At 36.8% G+C, this 17,181-nt stretch overlaps 3 protein-coding genes across 8 annotated transcripts in view; 2 read left to right on the plus strand and 1 right to left on the minus strand.

The window, feature by feature from the left end:
* Nucleotides 1-1,964, minus strand: part of LOC104702505 (histone-lysine N-methyltransferase ASHH2-like) — a gene marked incomplete in the record, with an annotated part of 16,200 nt that extends 14,236 nt beyond the window's left edge. Inside the window, 2 exon segments of the mRNA XM_010418359.2 lie at nt 1-1,346; nt 1,728-1,964. Coding sequence (XP_010416661.1) covers nt 1-1,335 — 1,335 coding nt within the window.
* LOC104702508 lies at nt 5,441-10,380 on the plus strand. Of its 4 annotated transcripts, XM_010418364.2 has the most exons (15): nt 5,441-5,896; nt 6,250-6,336; nt 6,477-6,569; nt 6,660-6,736; nt 7,133-7,256; nt 7,347-7,637; nt 8,037-8,118; nt 8,202-8,314; nt 8,410-8,496; nt 8,690-8,815; nt 9,060-9,194; nt 9,293-9,340; nt 9,476-9,586; nt 9,726-10,077; nt 10,156-10,380. In XM_010418364.2, exons 1-14 carry the CDS (start codon nt 5,654-5,656, stop codon nt 10,074-10,076), a joined length of 1,968 nt encoding a protein of 655 aa, XP_010416666.1. In that variant the 5' UTR covers nt 5,441-5,653; the 3' UTR covers nt 10,077; nt 10,156-10,380. The 4 variants fall into 4 exon arrangements, with proteins under 4 accessions (XP_010416666.1, XP_010416668.1, XP_010416665.1 ...); XM_010418366.2 differs by having other exon boundaries at nt 6,253-6,336; nt 9,726-10,380; XM_010418363.2 differs by having other exon boundaries at nt 5,442-5,896; nt 9,726-10,380.
* LOC104702509 (DNA topoisomerase 2-binding protein 1-like) lies at nt 10,503-17,148 on the plus strand. 3 transcript variants are annotated; one of them, XM_019227870.1, is made up of 18 exons: nt 10,503-10,990; nt 11,091-11,133; nt 11,226-11,347; nt 11,511-11,618; nt 12,267-12,411; nt 12,485-12,576; nt 12,803-12,896; nt 13,006-13,477; nt 13,639-13,781; nt 13,904-14,268; nt 14,373-14,540; nt 14,691-14,981; nt 15,076-15,486; nt 15,649-15,828; nt 15,909-15,950; nt 16,050-16,123; nt 16,522-16,612; nt 16,870-17,148. In XM_019227870.1, the coding sequence occupies exons 1-18, from the start codon at nt 10,811-10,813 to the stop codon at nt 16,945-16,947; spliced, it is 3,099 nt and encodes a 1,032-aa protein (XP_019083415.1). In that variant the 5' UTR covers nt 10,503-10,810; the 3' UTR covers nt 16,948-17,148. The 3 variants fall into 3 exon arrangements, with proteins under 3 accessions (XP_019083415.1, XP_010416669.1, XP_019083414.1); XM_010418367.2 differs by having other exon boundaries at nt 15,076-15,828; XM_019227869.1 differs by having other exon boundaries at nt 15,076-15,828; nt 15,909-16,123.

Consider the following 17,181-nt stretch of genomic DNA (forward strand, 5'->3'; position numbering starts at 1 on the left):
TCGGGACTTCCTACGGGAAGAAGACAAGCCAATTTCACAAAAATTAGTCCCTGATGCAGAAGCAACTTCACCACCTATTCTGCCATTGCCATCCACTATTCTGAGTGGCTCAACTGCATTGTCAGGATTACAGACTTCGATGTCTCCATTTCCAAAGTTCGATGGAAAATTCCACATCAAAGAAGAGTCAGTAATATGGGAGTTGGCTTCAATACCTAAAGTATTTTCGTTTATGGGTGATATCTGACTGAAAATTTCAGCTCTCAGATCAGCAGCTATACCATTATTCGTACTCAAAGCGGCCACAACACTATCAATTGATGAAACCCCAACATGATCCTTTTGCATCTTTTCATTCTTCTCGGAAAGATCAGTGTCAAGCTCATCCTGCTGTCCCAGCATCAAATCTGGTTCGACTGTCTCTGTGTGTGCGATGTCATCAAGATCATATGAACATCGGCCACCGTCATTATTACTTAACATGTCTGTAATAGCTAATGAAGGGGATACAACAATAGGCAGATTGCCTTCAATTTCACTTGAATCATTCAGATAATCTTCAGCAGGGCTACAGCCAAATACACCAGAGTCCATTATCGTATCTGGAAATGGACAACTCTTGAAGAATGATAAATCATCAGAAGAACCAGAATCTTGATCACTCGATGGTTCATTTCTTCCTTCCTTATCTCCAGCATCAAAGGTAGAGCTAATACCATCGCTTCCAACTTCATCAGGGTTTCTGTGCTTTGCAGTTTCCAAAGACCCCATTTGTTCTGGTACATCATCATTCAAGAAATTCGATTCATTCTCTATTCCATTGTCCTCTATAGAAAATATTGTGCCACCACACCCTTCATCTTCTATAGCCTGAGGAGCTCCTTCCTCTTGCATACTCCCAGAAACAACGGATACAAGGGAAAATTTTGTGTCCTGACTCTCCTTTCCATCATCCGGCTTGTTGCAGTCTACCAGTAAATCAGCATCACAAATGAATTGTTGAGATTGTTCAACCTCATCTGAAACCACTCCCTGCTTCTGAGTGTCTTCAGCGTCGCAACAAAAATCTAAACCATCATCAGAGTTCCCAGTATGTTCATTACAGTTACTGATTTCATCTCCCATTCTCTCGCTATCTATAAAGCACTTCCTTTGACCCTCCATTGTTGACTTTACAACTGATGCAACTTGAGGAGTCTCCAAACTAGTGACTGAATCTAAATTGAGCCCAGAAAAACTCGGTGGAGACTTTAAACCCAGAGAATTAGCATTCAAATCGCCAGAAAGAGAGCCACACACAGAAGGGTCACTAATACCGTTCTCCTTGCAATCCATCGTAATGCCACCTGTTTCAAAGCCATAAAATTAGAATTCTCAACAACAACAACAACAACAACAAAAAAAGAGGGTTTTTAATGAGAAATCCGTTCTAATTTGTAAATCAAACCCTGCAATGATTCAAGAACCCTAAACAGATTCTCGATAAAACACAGCCCCCGTGATCCACAAATCAATCAGGAAAAAAAAAAACTTGAGAAGGTCAACCATAAGACCTAACTCAACACAATAGACACCTCAAATCATCAACATTGATGATGACAACTAGAAAAAACCATCCGATCTCTTCTGATTTAAACACGCCGCAACGCAAGGAAGACTAAATAAAAAAATATAAAATTCGTCACCATAAATTAGAAGAAGGAAAAAAAAAAAAACGAAACCCTAACCTCATGAATCAGAAGCGATTAAGCGAGTGCCAACGTAGAGAAACACGAGAGAGAGAGACGGATAAAAACCCTAGAGAGGCGGAGACGGATTACGACGGCAAAGAGAGAGAAGAAGAAGAAGGAATCGGAAGTAGGCAAAAGAGACAACGCGAGGCGGTCAGTTTTTTTAGATACCGATTTCTCTTTTTCTCTTTTTCAGTAAAATAAAGGGAAAGGAAAAAAAAAAAAAAAAACTATGATATGATGTAATCCTCCTCAAACGTTGCTACTTGCTATTCCCAATTTATATAATTTTGTTGTTGTTGTCAATTTGTTGTAGGCTTTGGACTCAAGGGTCTTTTCGTTATTCAATGATTACAATTAAATTTTAATTGACCACCAAAGATATTAATTTGTTTATAAAAAAAAAAAAAAAAACTTTAGGTTATATTCTTAATTTTGGGTAAAGTCATAGGTTTTTTTCATTCTTTACCCCAAACATCTGTTATAAAATAAAAGTTAGAGGAACTTTTCATAGAGAAAAATTTCACACCAGCTTTTTACTAAAAATGCCTTAGCCAATTTATTTCCAAGATTATTCAGATCTGTGGGAGAGGTCTCGTGTTCGTTCATTCAAAATGGTCCCAAAGGTGGTCCATAAAAGACCAAATAATAAAACTGTAAGATATTTAATTTTATTAGCTTTTCTATTTTATTTATTAGCTTCTTTGGTTTATTTGATTTCTTGATTAGTCGTTCCTTCCTATTATGATTCTCCCCACTCTTCCATAATCCTTTGTCACTATAATTAAATAATTAATAAAAGTTTATGTATATCAGGATCAAATATCATGTATAAAACTTTAGTGATGATGATGTGATGATGAGCCAAGCATTTATCCGAGCCCGAGTCTTGTTAACGAATTTGAGTCACAGTCTGCATTGGACCAAACCCTTGCTATATATGCATAAAATCTATATATCTATGCCACTACATATAATAAGCTGAAAACGCGAAAGATATTAGAAGGTTCATACACGAAACAGGTTCTCTTACTATTGTTGTCCACCTCATCAAGTACTTCATCTTCATCCACATCACATTGTTGTCCTCACCGTCCATATATTGTGATGGAACTCCATATATTGTGATGGAACTTAGAGCATCTCCAACCCATTTCTTCATTTTTTACTCTATTTTGGAGTAACTCCATTTTGAAAATGGTTTTACTCCAACCTATTTCTCCATATTTGACTATAAAAGAGAATATTTTACTTATATCTTATTATTAATTTATATAATGATCATTTATTTATTAAAATTACAAATTTGACCCAATTATTTTATTTTTAGCAAAAAAAAAAATTAGCATGTTATTTATATTTAAAATTTACTATTGAACAACATTACATTACACAACATTCATCAATTATTAGTATTTGTTGTATTAAGTTGTTTTTAATCTTCAGTTTAAGTCATATTATGTGTTTTAAATTTTATTGGTAGTAATGTTATTTTGTACTTTTGTTTGTATTGTCTATTTTCTATGTTATATATGTTAATTGTTGAATTTTAAAATTATTATTTATAAGTTTAAGTAGAAAATAATAATATTTAACTGTATTTAGATATAAAATATAAATCTATATAAATTTAAGGGACTGATTTGCAAATAAAAAAGCTCAACTCCAAAATGGAAAAATGAATTAAAAGTCTCCAAATATAGAGACAAATATAGATATCTCTATTTTAGAGATGAAAATGAAGTGGAGTTGGAAAAGATTTTTCTCGAAAATAGAGTTTGGAGGTAAAAATAGAGATGGGTTGGAGTTGATCTTACAGGTTTGAAGGCTAAAAGCCTTAATCAAAGGGCAAAGACAACGTCGACGAGGTAAAGAAGAGATATATCGCAAAAGAGAAATCATATGGTGTCATGTAGCTAAACATGACGCGTATCATCTGTTTTATTTGCCTGTTGTTCAATATAGGATCCACACAATGAATTTGTTTTAGTGAGGAACAAATTCACTTAAGATCTCTCTCTAAAAGCTGGATTAAACCTAGAAAATAAAGAGGGGTTTTGATCTCTTGAAGAAAAAGTTAGGGTTTTCTCTCAAGAACAATGAAGGAGCTTCCCCCTCTTTATACTTTCTCTAGATTACAAACAATATTAATTTTCCCTATAATTCGAACTAAAATAAGGAAAGTTGCTTCTTCTCTTCAAATCGGTCACCAGGCAAATTGGGAAGTCGGCTTATCTTCGGGTTGGGCCACCTTCTTCCGAACAGACTTCAAATAAACGTTAAGTAGATATTAGCCGGATTCACGGTTAATTAATTGAATTGTCTTTCCGATTTAGATTGGTATGTTGGGGGTGCTAAATCCCGCACCAACACCTCTTAGTTTTGATAATATGAAAACATAGGGAATGTTTTGCTTTATGACAGTAAGTAAGCTATGGATCATTCCTTAATTTGCTATATTTGATAAGACTGGTGTATACAATCTAGCTATCCCATTACTGAATGCAAAAGTGATGTTATCTTCTAATCGCTACACACAACTGTTTTGAACTTGCCATGGGAAGGTGGTTCCGTGGTTGTGTTACTCTGGTTGATCATGATGGACGATATGAGGATTGTCAACACTACATATTTGACATCTCATAAAAATAAAAGGTTCTATTAGCTTTTTTTTTTTTTTTTTTTTTAATATGAAGTGATGATTTCTTATGGAGAAAATTGATTTATACTCCATCTCTCTCTCATAAATTGATGTTTTAGTATTTTTTTATTCTAAAAAATTTGATATTGTATATTTTTTTTTTTTTGTACTTTATGTTTTCTCTACATGGCATGCTATCCTAAATCTATATTTTCTCTTTCTACCTAAAAATAATTATAAATTAATTTATAAATAAAACTTTAACTTTTTCTTAATATATGTGAAATAGGCAAAACATCAATTTATTAAGAATAGAGGGAGTATTTATTTTAGAGAAATTAAGGAAAGGGAAGGAAATTAGAATATGTGATAAATATACATTTATACACATATATACATCTATAAGGAAGATATGAATACCTTAACAAATTCAAATGATATTAGTGTATTTTTAGATATTTTGGTGAGTATGTAAATTGGTTTTTTTCCTTCTTCTTTTTGTTTTCTGGTCAAACAGCTCTCCCCTTTTACATATATAATCCACTCTAATTAATTCAATTCAAATTGATATATTGATTATTGTAAATTACTAGTACTATAAATCTTCCTTTACATATGAAAACTCTTTGTACTTGATGTTTCATATTAATGCAAAATAAAGTTGACCGACAACAAATAATAATGACACTTGGCTTTTCCGTAAGCAATTTAATCTTTTATTAATGTAAAAAAAAAACTTAACTTCTGTAAACCAAAAGATAAATATGAAAATCATTTTTGCCGAACAGATACACCTCTTAACCATTATTATTTTCATACGAATGCGTATTAATCACTTTCTGAAAAAAATGATTCATTGTTTTCTAGTTTTGCTTTTTTAACAAAGTGACTTTTTAACATTCAAATCTGCATATTGCATGTTGACTAGAAAAGAAAAACAAATCTGGTGTATATATATATATATATATAAAACAAAAAATCCAATTTTCGAGAGGCAGAATAAATAAATAGTAATAATTAAAAAATCTGTTCACGAGAAAAAAAGAAAAAAAGCTTACGAAGCGTCATTTGCTGGGTATATCCCGCGCAATGTTCTAACAAAAAAAAAAAAATCATCTTCTCAGCTCCAAAATTCTCTCTCTCTCTCTCTCTCGGAGCCGTCTCCACAATTCCTCCACTCCTTGATTCTTTTCCACCAGAGTCACGTCGTCTCCGATCCGGGTCTCTACAGAGTCCTAACTCTGACCCGACCCGACCAACCCGACCCGACCCGAATTCACTAATGGGGCAACCAAAGGTCTCAACCGATGACGGTTCAAATCCCGGCGAACCGTGTGAAATCTCGTCTGAGGTATTGACTGCTGGTGATCGGAGATTACTTAAGGTTGAGCTTCTTCTCGAGGAGACGAATTACGTATCGTGGAAAAAGCTTATGTATGAGGCTAGCAACGAGAACGGCTTGTTTCCTTCGTCGACCAACCCGTCTCTCAATCCTAACCCTAACTTCGAGAATCTCCTTGCACAGGTGACTTTTTAGCTCTTACATATGCATATGTATACTCAGAATCTTTTTTCTCATATATATATGCATCTCTCTGTATCCGGGAGCTGAATTGGGAAATTCTCATTTGACATTGGGTTTGGAGCTAGGGTTTCAACAAGCTAATTCTTGTATCTGAAACAAACTTCAACAGTTGATTGTGATTTTTGATTGTCTAGTCTTGGCGAGTAAATCGAGTTGCGTTTAGATATGCATACTGCATAGAGCATAGTTGCAAACTCGTCAATTTCAATTGTGATTTATCTTGAAAGGACTTTGGTTCAGATAGCAGCCACGCCATAATTAATGTAAATTGTATTGATAATTACCAAATGCAGAAGGCACCAACAGAAAATGAAATGGCTGGCCAACCTCAAGCATATCGTTTTAACGACGTTATACAGAAGATTGAGAGGCTCTACATGGTTCGTTCCACTTTTTATTAACTGTACAAGTTAGATGAATGTTTGATTTCTTACTCAGAATATTTTCATACTATGCGTTAGCACTGCTTTTCCCACAGGTTTCTGATTACTTTATACTTCTTAATAAAAATGTATTTCAGGGTAGAGATAGTAGTGATGGGGAAGAGCTAGGTGGTGCTCCAGATGATGACGACTATGACACTGAAGATTCGTTTATCGATGATGCTGAATTGGTTAGTATAGATATCCTACATATGGTTTTCTTATGTGATGTAAGTGTATCTTGATAGCCTGAAACATCATATCTTTGCTTTCCATTGTAGGATGATTATTTTGAAGTTGATAATTCGCCAATTAAGCATGATGGATTTTTTATTAGTAGAGGAAAATTAGAACGGATGTAAGTTTCTTGTCCACTTTTTGGTCTATGTTGTCACATAACTTTTTGTCTGTTTTCATTTGGTGATATGTTGTGAAAGTAGGCAATGGGCAGCATAATTATTTCGAAATAGACTTTGGTATCACCTTTCTATTCCCTCTAATATGGGTTTATGCAGTGTTTCCTGAGGGCAGAAATATTTTATACAGTTTTCTTATAATCTTGCTGCTTCTTGTAGTAACATATCTATGTTATTGTCAAAACGTAATGACCAGTTTGATTCACCCCAAAACGTAATACCGTTTCGTATCAGTGTGTTCTCTCATTCTTGATAGGATTCAGGTTTATCAGTTTCCCTATGAATAAGCTATATTCCATTTACTGATTTTTTAAAATTGTGATTCCTTTGTACAACAGTGAACCAACAACTTCAAACCAGACACCAAAGAAAAGGCGAAGGAAAAAGTCAGCAAAACCTTGCGGCGATGTTGTTGATGTATCCAGAAAACAAGCCAAGATGGCTAAGACGGCTGGGGGAAAGGTAGCACCCTTACTTGCAAATAACTTTTTGAATCTATTTTATTTTAGAGTTCCAGACCAGGCGATTGATCATATGAATGTGAATGTACAGGATCAATCAGCTGCTCCTGAGCCCTCTTTGAAGAACATTTCCAACGATTCAAAGACAGTGCCGGACTCAATTCCCCATACTGATGAAGCGAATCATCAGCCAAGGAATGCCACAAGTCCGAAGTCAAAGGCAGCTGAATCTTCTGCCCCCCGTCATCCAATTTGCAGCAGCAAAAATGCTCATCAAGAATCTAACTCCCTTCCAGGAAAATCTCGACCAAATGTTTCGGCAAAATCAACAGTAGTCTGTCAGCAAGAAAACAGTGGCATGCACGACCTGAACATTCCAACAGTAAGCAAAAAAATCTATTCCAATAAACTGTTAAGTACTACCCATAAGTATATAAGTGTTCTCATTTTAGTTAGTCTGAAATTTGAAGTAAGCATGTATTTGGGGGTCTTTCATCTTCTACATCTCCAAGAGTAATTTCTCTAATCTTTTAGACTGCAGAATCATCTTTAATTGTGGACGTTTTTAGCATTCAATCCAGAGAGTTCATGTATTAGTTGGCATTTATGAGTCATGCTGTTCGGCTGACACCCACTAAACGTTTGTCCTGTACTTCTGTTGCTCTAGTTTTCATCTCCACTCTGGGTTGATCTTCCTGGCTAATATTAGCTTCCATGCTTTTTGTTCTTGCATATTATACATCGATTTTCTCTTAATTCTGTAATAACTTTCTCTATTCAGAAAAAAAGTGGTTCAAATGTCAGACCTAAAGCCTCGACTCTTGAGAAAGCCATCAGGGAATTGGAGAAGGTGGTCGCTGAATGTGAGTTTCAAATGTTCGATGTATTTACATGCATGCAAAGCTAAAATACCATTTAGCAAATTATAATTTCCAAATTATTGCAGCAAGCCCTCCTGCTGCCACAGAGAATCAAGACGCTGATATCTCATCCCAAGCAGTGAAGAGGAGATTGCCAAGAGATGTAAAGTTGAAGCTTGCTAAAGTTGCTAGAATTGCGGTAATCAAACACTTCTGATGTGTGTGTGTGTGTGTGTATATATTTCAATAATCTTCCAGAGGTGTGAAGAAGAGTGAATATTTCTTTTCTTGAAGCAGGGGAGCCAAGGGGATGTATCAGGAGAGTTAATCAATCGTCTCATGAGCATTGTTGGTCATCTAATACAGATTAGATCACTTAAGGTAATCATCTCTATCTCTTGCATACTGAGACTTGTTATCGGAATGGAGTTGTGATTCTTACTGAAGCATTAGAGTAGCTAGATTTTTCAAGTTTCAGGTGAAAGCTCTTTCATTTCAGAAAAAGCTAACAAGATAAGCGTTTATTAGCGAAGGAACTCAAGCTCTTACGGTTTAGTATTGATTATTGTTACAGAGGAACTTGAAACTCATGATTGAGTCGGGTGATAATGCAAATCGAGAAAAAGATACGAGATTTCAACAAATCAAGAATGAAGTTATCGAGATGCTAAAAACACGAATTCCACTAATGGAATCACAGGTTCTCTCTCTTATGCTCTAATAGTATCCCTGATCTGATTTTCAAAGGAACTTCGTATATGGTATTATGTATAGATACTTTTTCTTTTCTCTATATTTTTTGGATTTAAACATCCCATTTTTAATGATGCACGGAACTCAGAGTTCTCTCTGCCAATGGTTGCCATTGGGTTAAGCACTTGTTTCTCTCTATTCATTGAGACACATCTGATATTGTTAATGCGCTGACATAAATTGTTTTACAGGCAAACAATCAAGAAGCTGGAACGTCAGATGATTTTCTGGATGTTGGCTCTGTTGGAAAGCCACCTTTGAAGAAGTTTGTCATGGATGCGACGCTGGAGGGGAAATTGTGTGATCTATATGACAACTTTGTTGAGGTAACTAATATCTTTCGTAATTTTACATTAAAACGTTTCCAACTTAGCTGCAGAATTGAAATTTAAACACAGTTTGTGCTCTGGTTTGGTAATACTAGGGATTGGATGAAGATTCGAGTTCTCAGATCAGAAAGCTTTATGCAAATGTAAGTTCATCGCCTTTCCTGACACTCGTGGTCTATTTGCTTTTCAAGTCCATTCAAAATTAGTATACTAGACCTTGCCTAAAATTTACTTTATCTTCCTGAGTGATCTTCTTTTGGATTTATTTTTTCCTCCAGCTAGCTGAACTCTGGCCAAATAGTCTAATGGACAATCGTGAGATCAAGCGTGCCATTTGTCGGGAAAAGGAAAGGCGGAGAGCATTGAAAGGAAACCTTGGGAAAGAGATGGTATTTATCAGCTTTTTACGCCATAGCTTTTATTTGTTTCTAATTGCTAGCATATGGGTATATCCATTTATCATGACTATCTCTAATAGTCGCACATTTCTTTCATTTTTCTCATCCCCCGCCCCCTAATTTATTGAAGGATCAAACGGAGACAACAAATGGGAAACATACACAACCGGTCCCCAGTACGGAGGGTACTGTTTATCCGGCCAAGGCTTCAGGCGTTGGAGTTAAAGCTAGTGTTGATCTAAGTGAAACCATCAAATCCTTAGTCCACAGCCAACCTGACATGTCAAAGCAGCAAGATGATAAACTAAAGGGAGCTTCGAACAACCCTGCAGCAAAAGGAAAGACAGTCAGAAGAAAGAAAAAACCAGATCGAAAAGAACCTCACTTGCCTGCAGAGAAACATCTGGTTCTGGGCTTGAAGCAGCAGACACATCCCCAGACCAAAGCACAGGCTCCTCCAGACCTAAACCGGCCAAGTTAAAGTACTCCGGCTTAGTTTTTGATAAGGTTTTTTTGTTTGGGTCAAAGTCTGGCTCTAACGTTGCCTTTATTCTTGGTAGGTTACTATCGCTTATCATTTTTGCGCCTAGCTATGAGTTTCTAGTCGTTTCTCACGTAGAAGACGAAGTCCTCTCTCCTCTGTACAAAATAAAACTCTTTAAGAGAAGCTCGGTTTCTTTGCAGTCGATTCCAAAAATGAAGATATATATATTAATTGGCAAAATATCTTTAAACGTAAAATATTTTCTGTGTTGTTAAAATTGTAGTCAGACTCATTATTTTCGTCCGTATAAAGAAGTTTATGCCTAATGAGTTTCTTAGCCTTTCTATGGTAAGATTTATTCTAATAATGGTAACTGGTAAGTAATGCAAGATACCGTAATCGTTTTTACTAACCTGAAAATTTGTCGTCGGCCCAATTGGGGAACGGAAACGTCATAGTAAACAACAACATAATAAAAGCCCTAAAGAGAAATTAAGCTCACTGAAAAATTCCCGCGTCCCCCGATTTGAGAGTTCCGCCACAGTCCCAGTCAGTTTACCACACGCCCCGATTCACTCGCCGGGCTTATCGAATCTCGTGCTATGCCTCAAGGTTCGAGCATCCCACCTTCTTCCGCCGATTCTAGGGTTTCAATTTCTTCCAAATAACCACCGTGAAGCTCTGACAAAGTAGTCGACTAGTGCGCGCGGCGGTTAGGTTATCCGGCGGCGATGAAGACGACGCAACTATTTAAAGGTTCCAACGTCTTTATGTCTCGGAATCTGGTTCCTCCTGAAGTCTTCGATACACTTCTCGATGCTTTCAAGCTCAACGGTGCCGAAATCTTCCTCTGCTGCGACCCCTCTCGGAGCGGTCCCTCCGATTTTCATGTCATCGCTTCTCCCGATCATGTGCGATTTTTAATTTTTCTATTCTTTCTTCTAAATTACTGCAGTTGCCTAATTTTCTGATACAATTTGCCCTTATTGCCATTGTTTTGGGGTTTTGCAGGAGAAATTCAAGGATCTTAAAGCCAAGGGTTGTAACTTGATTGGTGAGATGAGATTTATTTGTGTTTCCTGTCACTTAAAAAAAAAAAAATCAATTGGATCTGTGTTCGTGAATTTTCTAAATATTGCGTGGCAGGTCCACAGTGTGCCCTCTCCTGTGCAAAAGAGGGTAGACCGCTGCCACAAGGGGGATTCACTTGTTGCCTAGCGATGGATGGTCTTAAAGTTCTTGCTTCTGGTTTTCTGATGGATGAGAAGGTACTTCTCTTTTTACCTAGTGGAAATATGTCTTTTCAAAATGTCAGAAGCATGTAGACTAGATAAACTGATTTTTGTTTTAGAGAATTGTTTTGAGTTGCTCTGAAGGACTCATCTCTCCTTTGCAAGTCCTAACTGGTTGATTGCAATTTTTTTTTTGAAGGTCAAGATAAGAGAGTTGGTTACTTCCATGGGGGGAGTTTTTCTTTCCAAATCTTCTTCTGATGTCAACTTCGTCATTGTCAAAAATGTCTTGGCTGCTAAGTACAAGGTCTATTTTTCAAAGATTGCCATCAATATTCTTTTACCTTCTGAAGGTTCACATCTGTAGATTATAACTAGCTTCTTTATTAACATATCAATATGCTGCTGTTTTCCATCATGCATCTCAGAAGATTATTCGAATTATGTTAGGTTAAATAAAAGTGTTTTTCAGTTCATTTAACTTTACTCCAATTAGCACTAGGGTATGTTGATAGAGACTAAGATGATTTTTTCTCTGTTGATACTGGCTGTTGATCTTTCGCTTCGTGCATTTGAGTATTACATTTTTCCATCAGTGCATAGTGCCTAGAATAGAAAAAAATTGATGTAAAATGCTCCTAATGAAAGCCTCAATATATAAGTTGTTATCTTCCACTCTTCCTCCCTATTGATGAATTCTGCTTTGTTCATTGTCAGATGGTTGCTGGATGATGTAAATAATACTTTAGCTCTAGGGCAGGTTTATATTTCTGAGTGAAGAAATGCCATTCTTTTCTGAAATTGTTTGAGTCAGCCTCGTGCCTCCGAGGACTTATCATTATATTTTATATCCTAGAGCAAAGTAAACTGATGAGATTCTTGAGGAAGCTGTTCAAAACCAGTTATGCCTATTTCATTGTTTCAGCTAAATATATTTTATTATTTTTACTTGCAGTGGGCTCTGAATACTCAGAAGAAGCCAGTTGTTACACTGAATTGGTTACATCAGTGTTGGACTGAGCACCGTGTGGTTCCCCAGGAACCATATAAGGTTCCTCCTTTTTCTGGATTGACAATCTGTGTCACAAGAATTCCAGGAGGTTAGAGAACCGGTTTATTAAATATATGTGAATCAGGTTCTTTGTTGATAGTTAATCAGTGACTTATTATCAGACGAGCGTAAGGGAATGGAGAAGGTTATTTCAGAATATGGAGGGAGCTACTCTGGTGAGCTAACAAGGAGTTGTACACATCTGATCGCTGATATATCCTTTGATTTTTTTTTTCAATAATCTGGTAATCCGAGGTCATACAATGATTTTTGGGCGCATTCAGTTGTGCTGTTAAATTAGCAGTCAGGGCTTAAGTTACAAGATATGTGACTATAACCATTGCGCAGTTGATATGTTGATAATCGGGTTCCTGATCACTAAAGTTTGAAATTTCGTTGTTTGGACTTTAATGAAAAATTGATTCCTTGACACTGCATACGCTGCCGAAGGTGACAAATACAAAGTTGCTCGAAAATGGGGTCACATTCAAATTGTCACACGGAAATGGTTTCAGCAGTCCATCGATAGAAAAGGTGATGTTTGGTGCTTCTGCGTTTTATACATTCTCGTACTGATCAGTATATTGGCTCTCTATTAGTTAACAGATTCATCGATACTGATATGTCACCTTGATATGCGCAGTCTGTCTCAGTGAAGAGTCATATCCTGTTCTCAGTTCCATACCCTTGGCACGAGGGTTGCGTGATAAAGGAATCCATCATAATGTTCAAGAAAAGTTTCCTTTGGCCGCAGCTGTGTCTGTGTCTGTGGCAGATTCATATGCTTCTTGTGCTCAGTCTAGAGACTCGGATATAGAAGCTTCTGCCTCACAAAATGTTTTTTCCACTTCTATGAACCCCAGTACCGATGTTAAAGAACCAAGTGAAGGCCCACATACAAGGCCGCAAGAGCAAGATATTGATGGTTGTACTGCCAGAGATTCAGAATCCGAAGACAATGACCTGTACTTATCAGATTGTAGAATTTTTCTGCTTGGTTTTGAAGCTTCTGAAATGCGTAGACTTTTTAAGTTGGTCTGTAGAGGTGGTGGATCCCGGTATATGCTGCTAGACGAAAGAATGACTCATATTGTTGTTGGAACTCCTTCAGAGAGGTAACCGCAATCTTTGCACTGCCAGAGGGATTGTTTTTTCCCTAATAGCTTTTTCCTTCTTCTTTTTTTCTCTTGTAGCATTGATCCAATACTATTAGGTGGGTCTCTCTAAGCCTATTCTCTGTAACATTTTGATCTCTGCACAATTTATTCATTTGCAGTGAGAAAAGAGAGGTGAGGAGTATTGCAGCTTCTGGTGTCGTTCAAGTAGTCACACCCAGTTGGCTTGAAGATTGTGATCGTGAGAGAAAAGAAATTCCAGTTCATAAATTATATACTGCTGACCACTTGATTCTTCCAAGAGGTCTGTTGTCGTCTCGTTTAACCATTATTACATTATCGCGGACACATGTCATCTATCCAAGATGCATCAAGACATATCAATGCGTTGTATTACAGTTCTCTAACTGACTTGTTTTTGCGCAGATTCTGCATGCTTGACCAAGGGATCATTTGCAGGGATGTCAAGTATGGAACAGGGTAAAAATACACTCGGTCAGACCATGGCATATGATTCATCTTCAAGGAGTATCAATGTTTCAAATGGGCCAGCAACTTTTCTGGGAAACAAAGAAGCAATGCAGGAATTTGGCAGGAAAGATAAGATTCATGCGGAAAGGAAAATAGTATCACCTAAGCAAAAAGAAACACGTATTTCCCCTGTAACTAGTAAAAGCATAGACCAACAGAGTAATCAATATGAATTCAATGGTCAAAACGTGAATGAAAGAATGTCATCTGTATTTAAGGGGAAGACATTTTGTTTCTCGCATTCTTTTCCTGAAGATCGGGTATGTGGTTATTCGAAGAATCAGGTTTCCTTGTCTTCCACTAGTTTCTTGTCTGAGAATACATCTTCGAGGTCTATTCATTGATGTCTTACAAAATTGTGCAGCGACCTGAAATCGTGGAATGGGTGAATCAAGGTGGAGGAGAAGTGGTGGTAAATGATCCTATGATAAATAACGCAGATTTTACTATTGAATCCCATGGTGGGTTCCGAAGTGCCGGGACTACCCATATTAGCTATGTCTCAAGTCATTGGGTTCGATCTTGTTTAGAGGTATTATTCTTCTCAGCTTTCATCTGTTATTACTGATTGTATCGTTTATTCCTGTGTAACTGCCATACCATCATTCATTTAAACCGTGTATATCCTTATGATGCTTCATTTTTCAGGCTTATTGTCTAAGTTGTTATCTTGATGATGTAGGATGGTTGTTTAGCTGCTGTTAGTAGTCATATCGTCTACTCACCTCTTCCCTGCCAGACACCTTTGCCTGGATTCGAAAGCTTTTGCATTTGTAGTTCCCAACATGACGACAAGGATATAAAACTCCTGTCAAATTTGTGTTATGTACTTGGAGCAAGATTTTTGAAAAAACTAACCAGGAAAGTGACTCACTTGCTATGCAACTATGCTAACGGAAGTAAGTATGAGACAGCTTCCAAATGGGGAATAGTTTCCGTGACACCTGACTGGGTTTATGAATGTGTTAGACAGGTGGGACTCCAGGTCTTCTATATCTTTGAAATAGTTTTGTTGACATAAATCTTTAAATTTAACGGATAGTCCTTTCTATATTTCTGATGTGTAGAATCAAGTTGTTAGTCCAGACAACTTCCATCCAAAGGAATTGACAACTCAAGACAGAGAAGCAGGTTCTGGCGCAAGTCAATTCCATACACATTTTTTGCCAATGTCCTCAAGGGACAATGTGTCTCTACTTGTAAGCCACTCTGAAGAAAGGGAATATATTCAAGATTTTTCTGGCAAAAACGGTAAAGGTGAAGTAAATTACAGACTTGGAGAAGCTGGAAGGAAACAGACTTTTCCGTCTAAGAAGGCAAAACTTTTCAAAGATGGTCAAGAAAGTCATGTGCCTCTACTTGTAAGCCACTCTGAAGAGAGGGAATATATTCAAGATTTTTCTGGCAAAAACGGTAAAGGTGAAGTAAATTACAGACTTGGAGAAGCTGGAAGGGAACAGACTTTTCCGTCTAAGAAGGCAAAACTATTCAAAGATGGTCAAGAAAGTCATGTGCCTCTACTTGTAAGCCACTCTGAAGAGAGGGAATATATTCAAGATTTTTCTGGCAAAAACGGTAAAGGTGAAGTAAATAACAGACTTGGAGAAGCTGGAAGGGAACAGACTTTTCCGTCTAAGAAGGCAAAACTTTTCAAAGATAGTCAAGAAAGTCATGTGTTTCCTGTGGGAGAGCCTCCAAGATATTGTGATCGCCCTTCGAAGTCCGGAGAAGGCAATGTCTCTGGAAATGATGCAGCAAGTAGTCGTGAAGTTCCAGATGTGGCTGATGCTATTGAGGATCTGTCGGAGCAGACAAGCAAAGTGAGTACTATTTACTTCTTTCTTCAATTTTTCAATCCAAGTAAAATTTTCCCAGTATTCACCTCTGTTCTTCTGTGTAGATTCAACATCAGAAGTCTCCTGGGAGGATTTCAGAAGAGACTGTATCCTTACAGTTTGTGTGTTCATTCATTCTTCTTATTTTTTCTCTTTCTCTGAGTTATCAATATTTGGCATTGTTTGACTCCTTGATGATAAAACAGCTTTTTTCAACTAGTGAACAATACAATACCGGAAATCACTCTGTCACTGGGCTGTCTAGACACTGGATAAACAGGTACTTACATTCATTAAATGCAAATCCGCATTTTGCAGATATTGTTTTTGGTTTTCAACCTCAAATGCTGTGAATCATAAAGAAGTTGACGGACACAAGTCTGCTTGGGTCTAAATACGCATATCTTCATGAATCTCATAATCTTTTTCGTCTTGATTGATTCCCCAATCCAAACTATCACTGTACTGCACTATAATGGTGTATCGTGACTTTATGAAGGGAATATATCCACCAATATGTTCTACGTGGGGAGTGTAAGCAGGTTAATGGTGTTCAGTGATGACTTAGTGTAAGCAAATGAATGATGTGAAATGGATTTGAGAAAAGACTGTCTCAAATCTAAATGCTGCTCCTATATGAATTCATGTTTGCCTACCAAACTCTGATGTGTTTTCCAGGGTAAATAAGAATGACGACATGGGCAGTCCTCCACGAAATGTAACTACAGGCACTTACGGAAACTTTAGTGAGACGCAGACAGAATCGCAGGTTATTATATAACTCTTGCTCTGATTATAACTTGGAGATTTCATTATTGAAGCTTTCATTTTTTGCTAATAGTTGAGTCTCTGAATCTGAGTTTTGAATTTAAAACGAAATTGCACCAAAAACCTTTGTAAACCAGAGGTGTGTTCTCCTTTTCATGTGCAGTTCTATTTCAATCCAGATTGTTATTAAGTATTTCCGTGTTGTATCTTATATATGCATGCGTTTTTACAAATCTAAAATTACAAGAAATGTTGCAGGTTGTTAGTTACGAGGAAGATCTTTCAGGAAGGCAGATGCTTATAGACAGAGTTAGAACACGAAATAGCTTAACGTAAAGAAACAAGGGGAGGTGCTCGTTGAGATAGAAACATCAAACGTGTGTCAGTGTACTGATGAGAATTACAGTGTAATGTTGCAAAAACATCCATTAAAGAGGCAATAGCCACATCAAACAATATATACAGATCACCGTTTTTTTTTTCTTTTCTTTTTTGATAAAGTACAATGAGATCACCGATAGAGTTTCTGTTGACGAACGTGAGGTAAATAATTTTTGTTGTAACTTTTCT

This window comes from Camelina sativa, chromosome 7 (assembly GCF_000633955.1).
Source record: "Camelina sativa cultivar DH55 chromosome 7, Cs, whole genome shotgun sequence".
Classification (NCBI taxonomy): domain Eukaryota; kingdom Viridiplantae; phylum Streptophyta; class Magnoliopsida; order Brassicales; family Brassicaceae; genus Camelina; species Camelina sativa.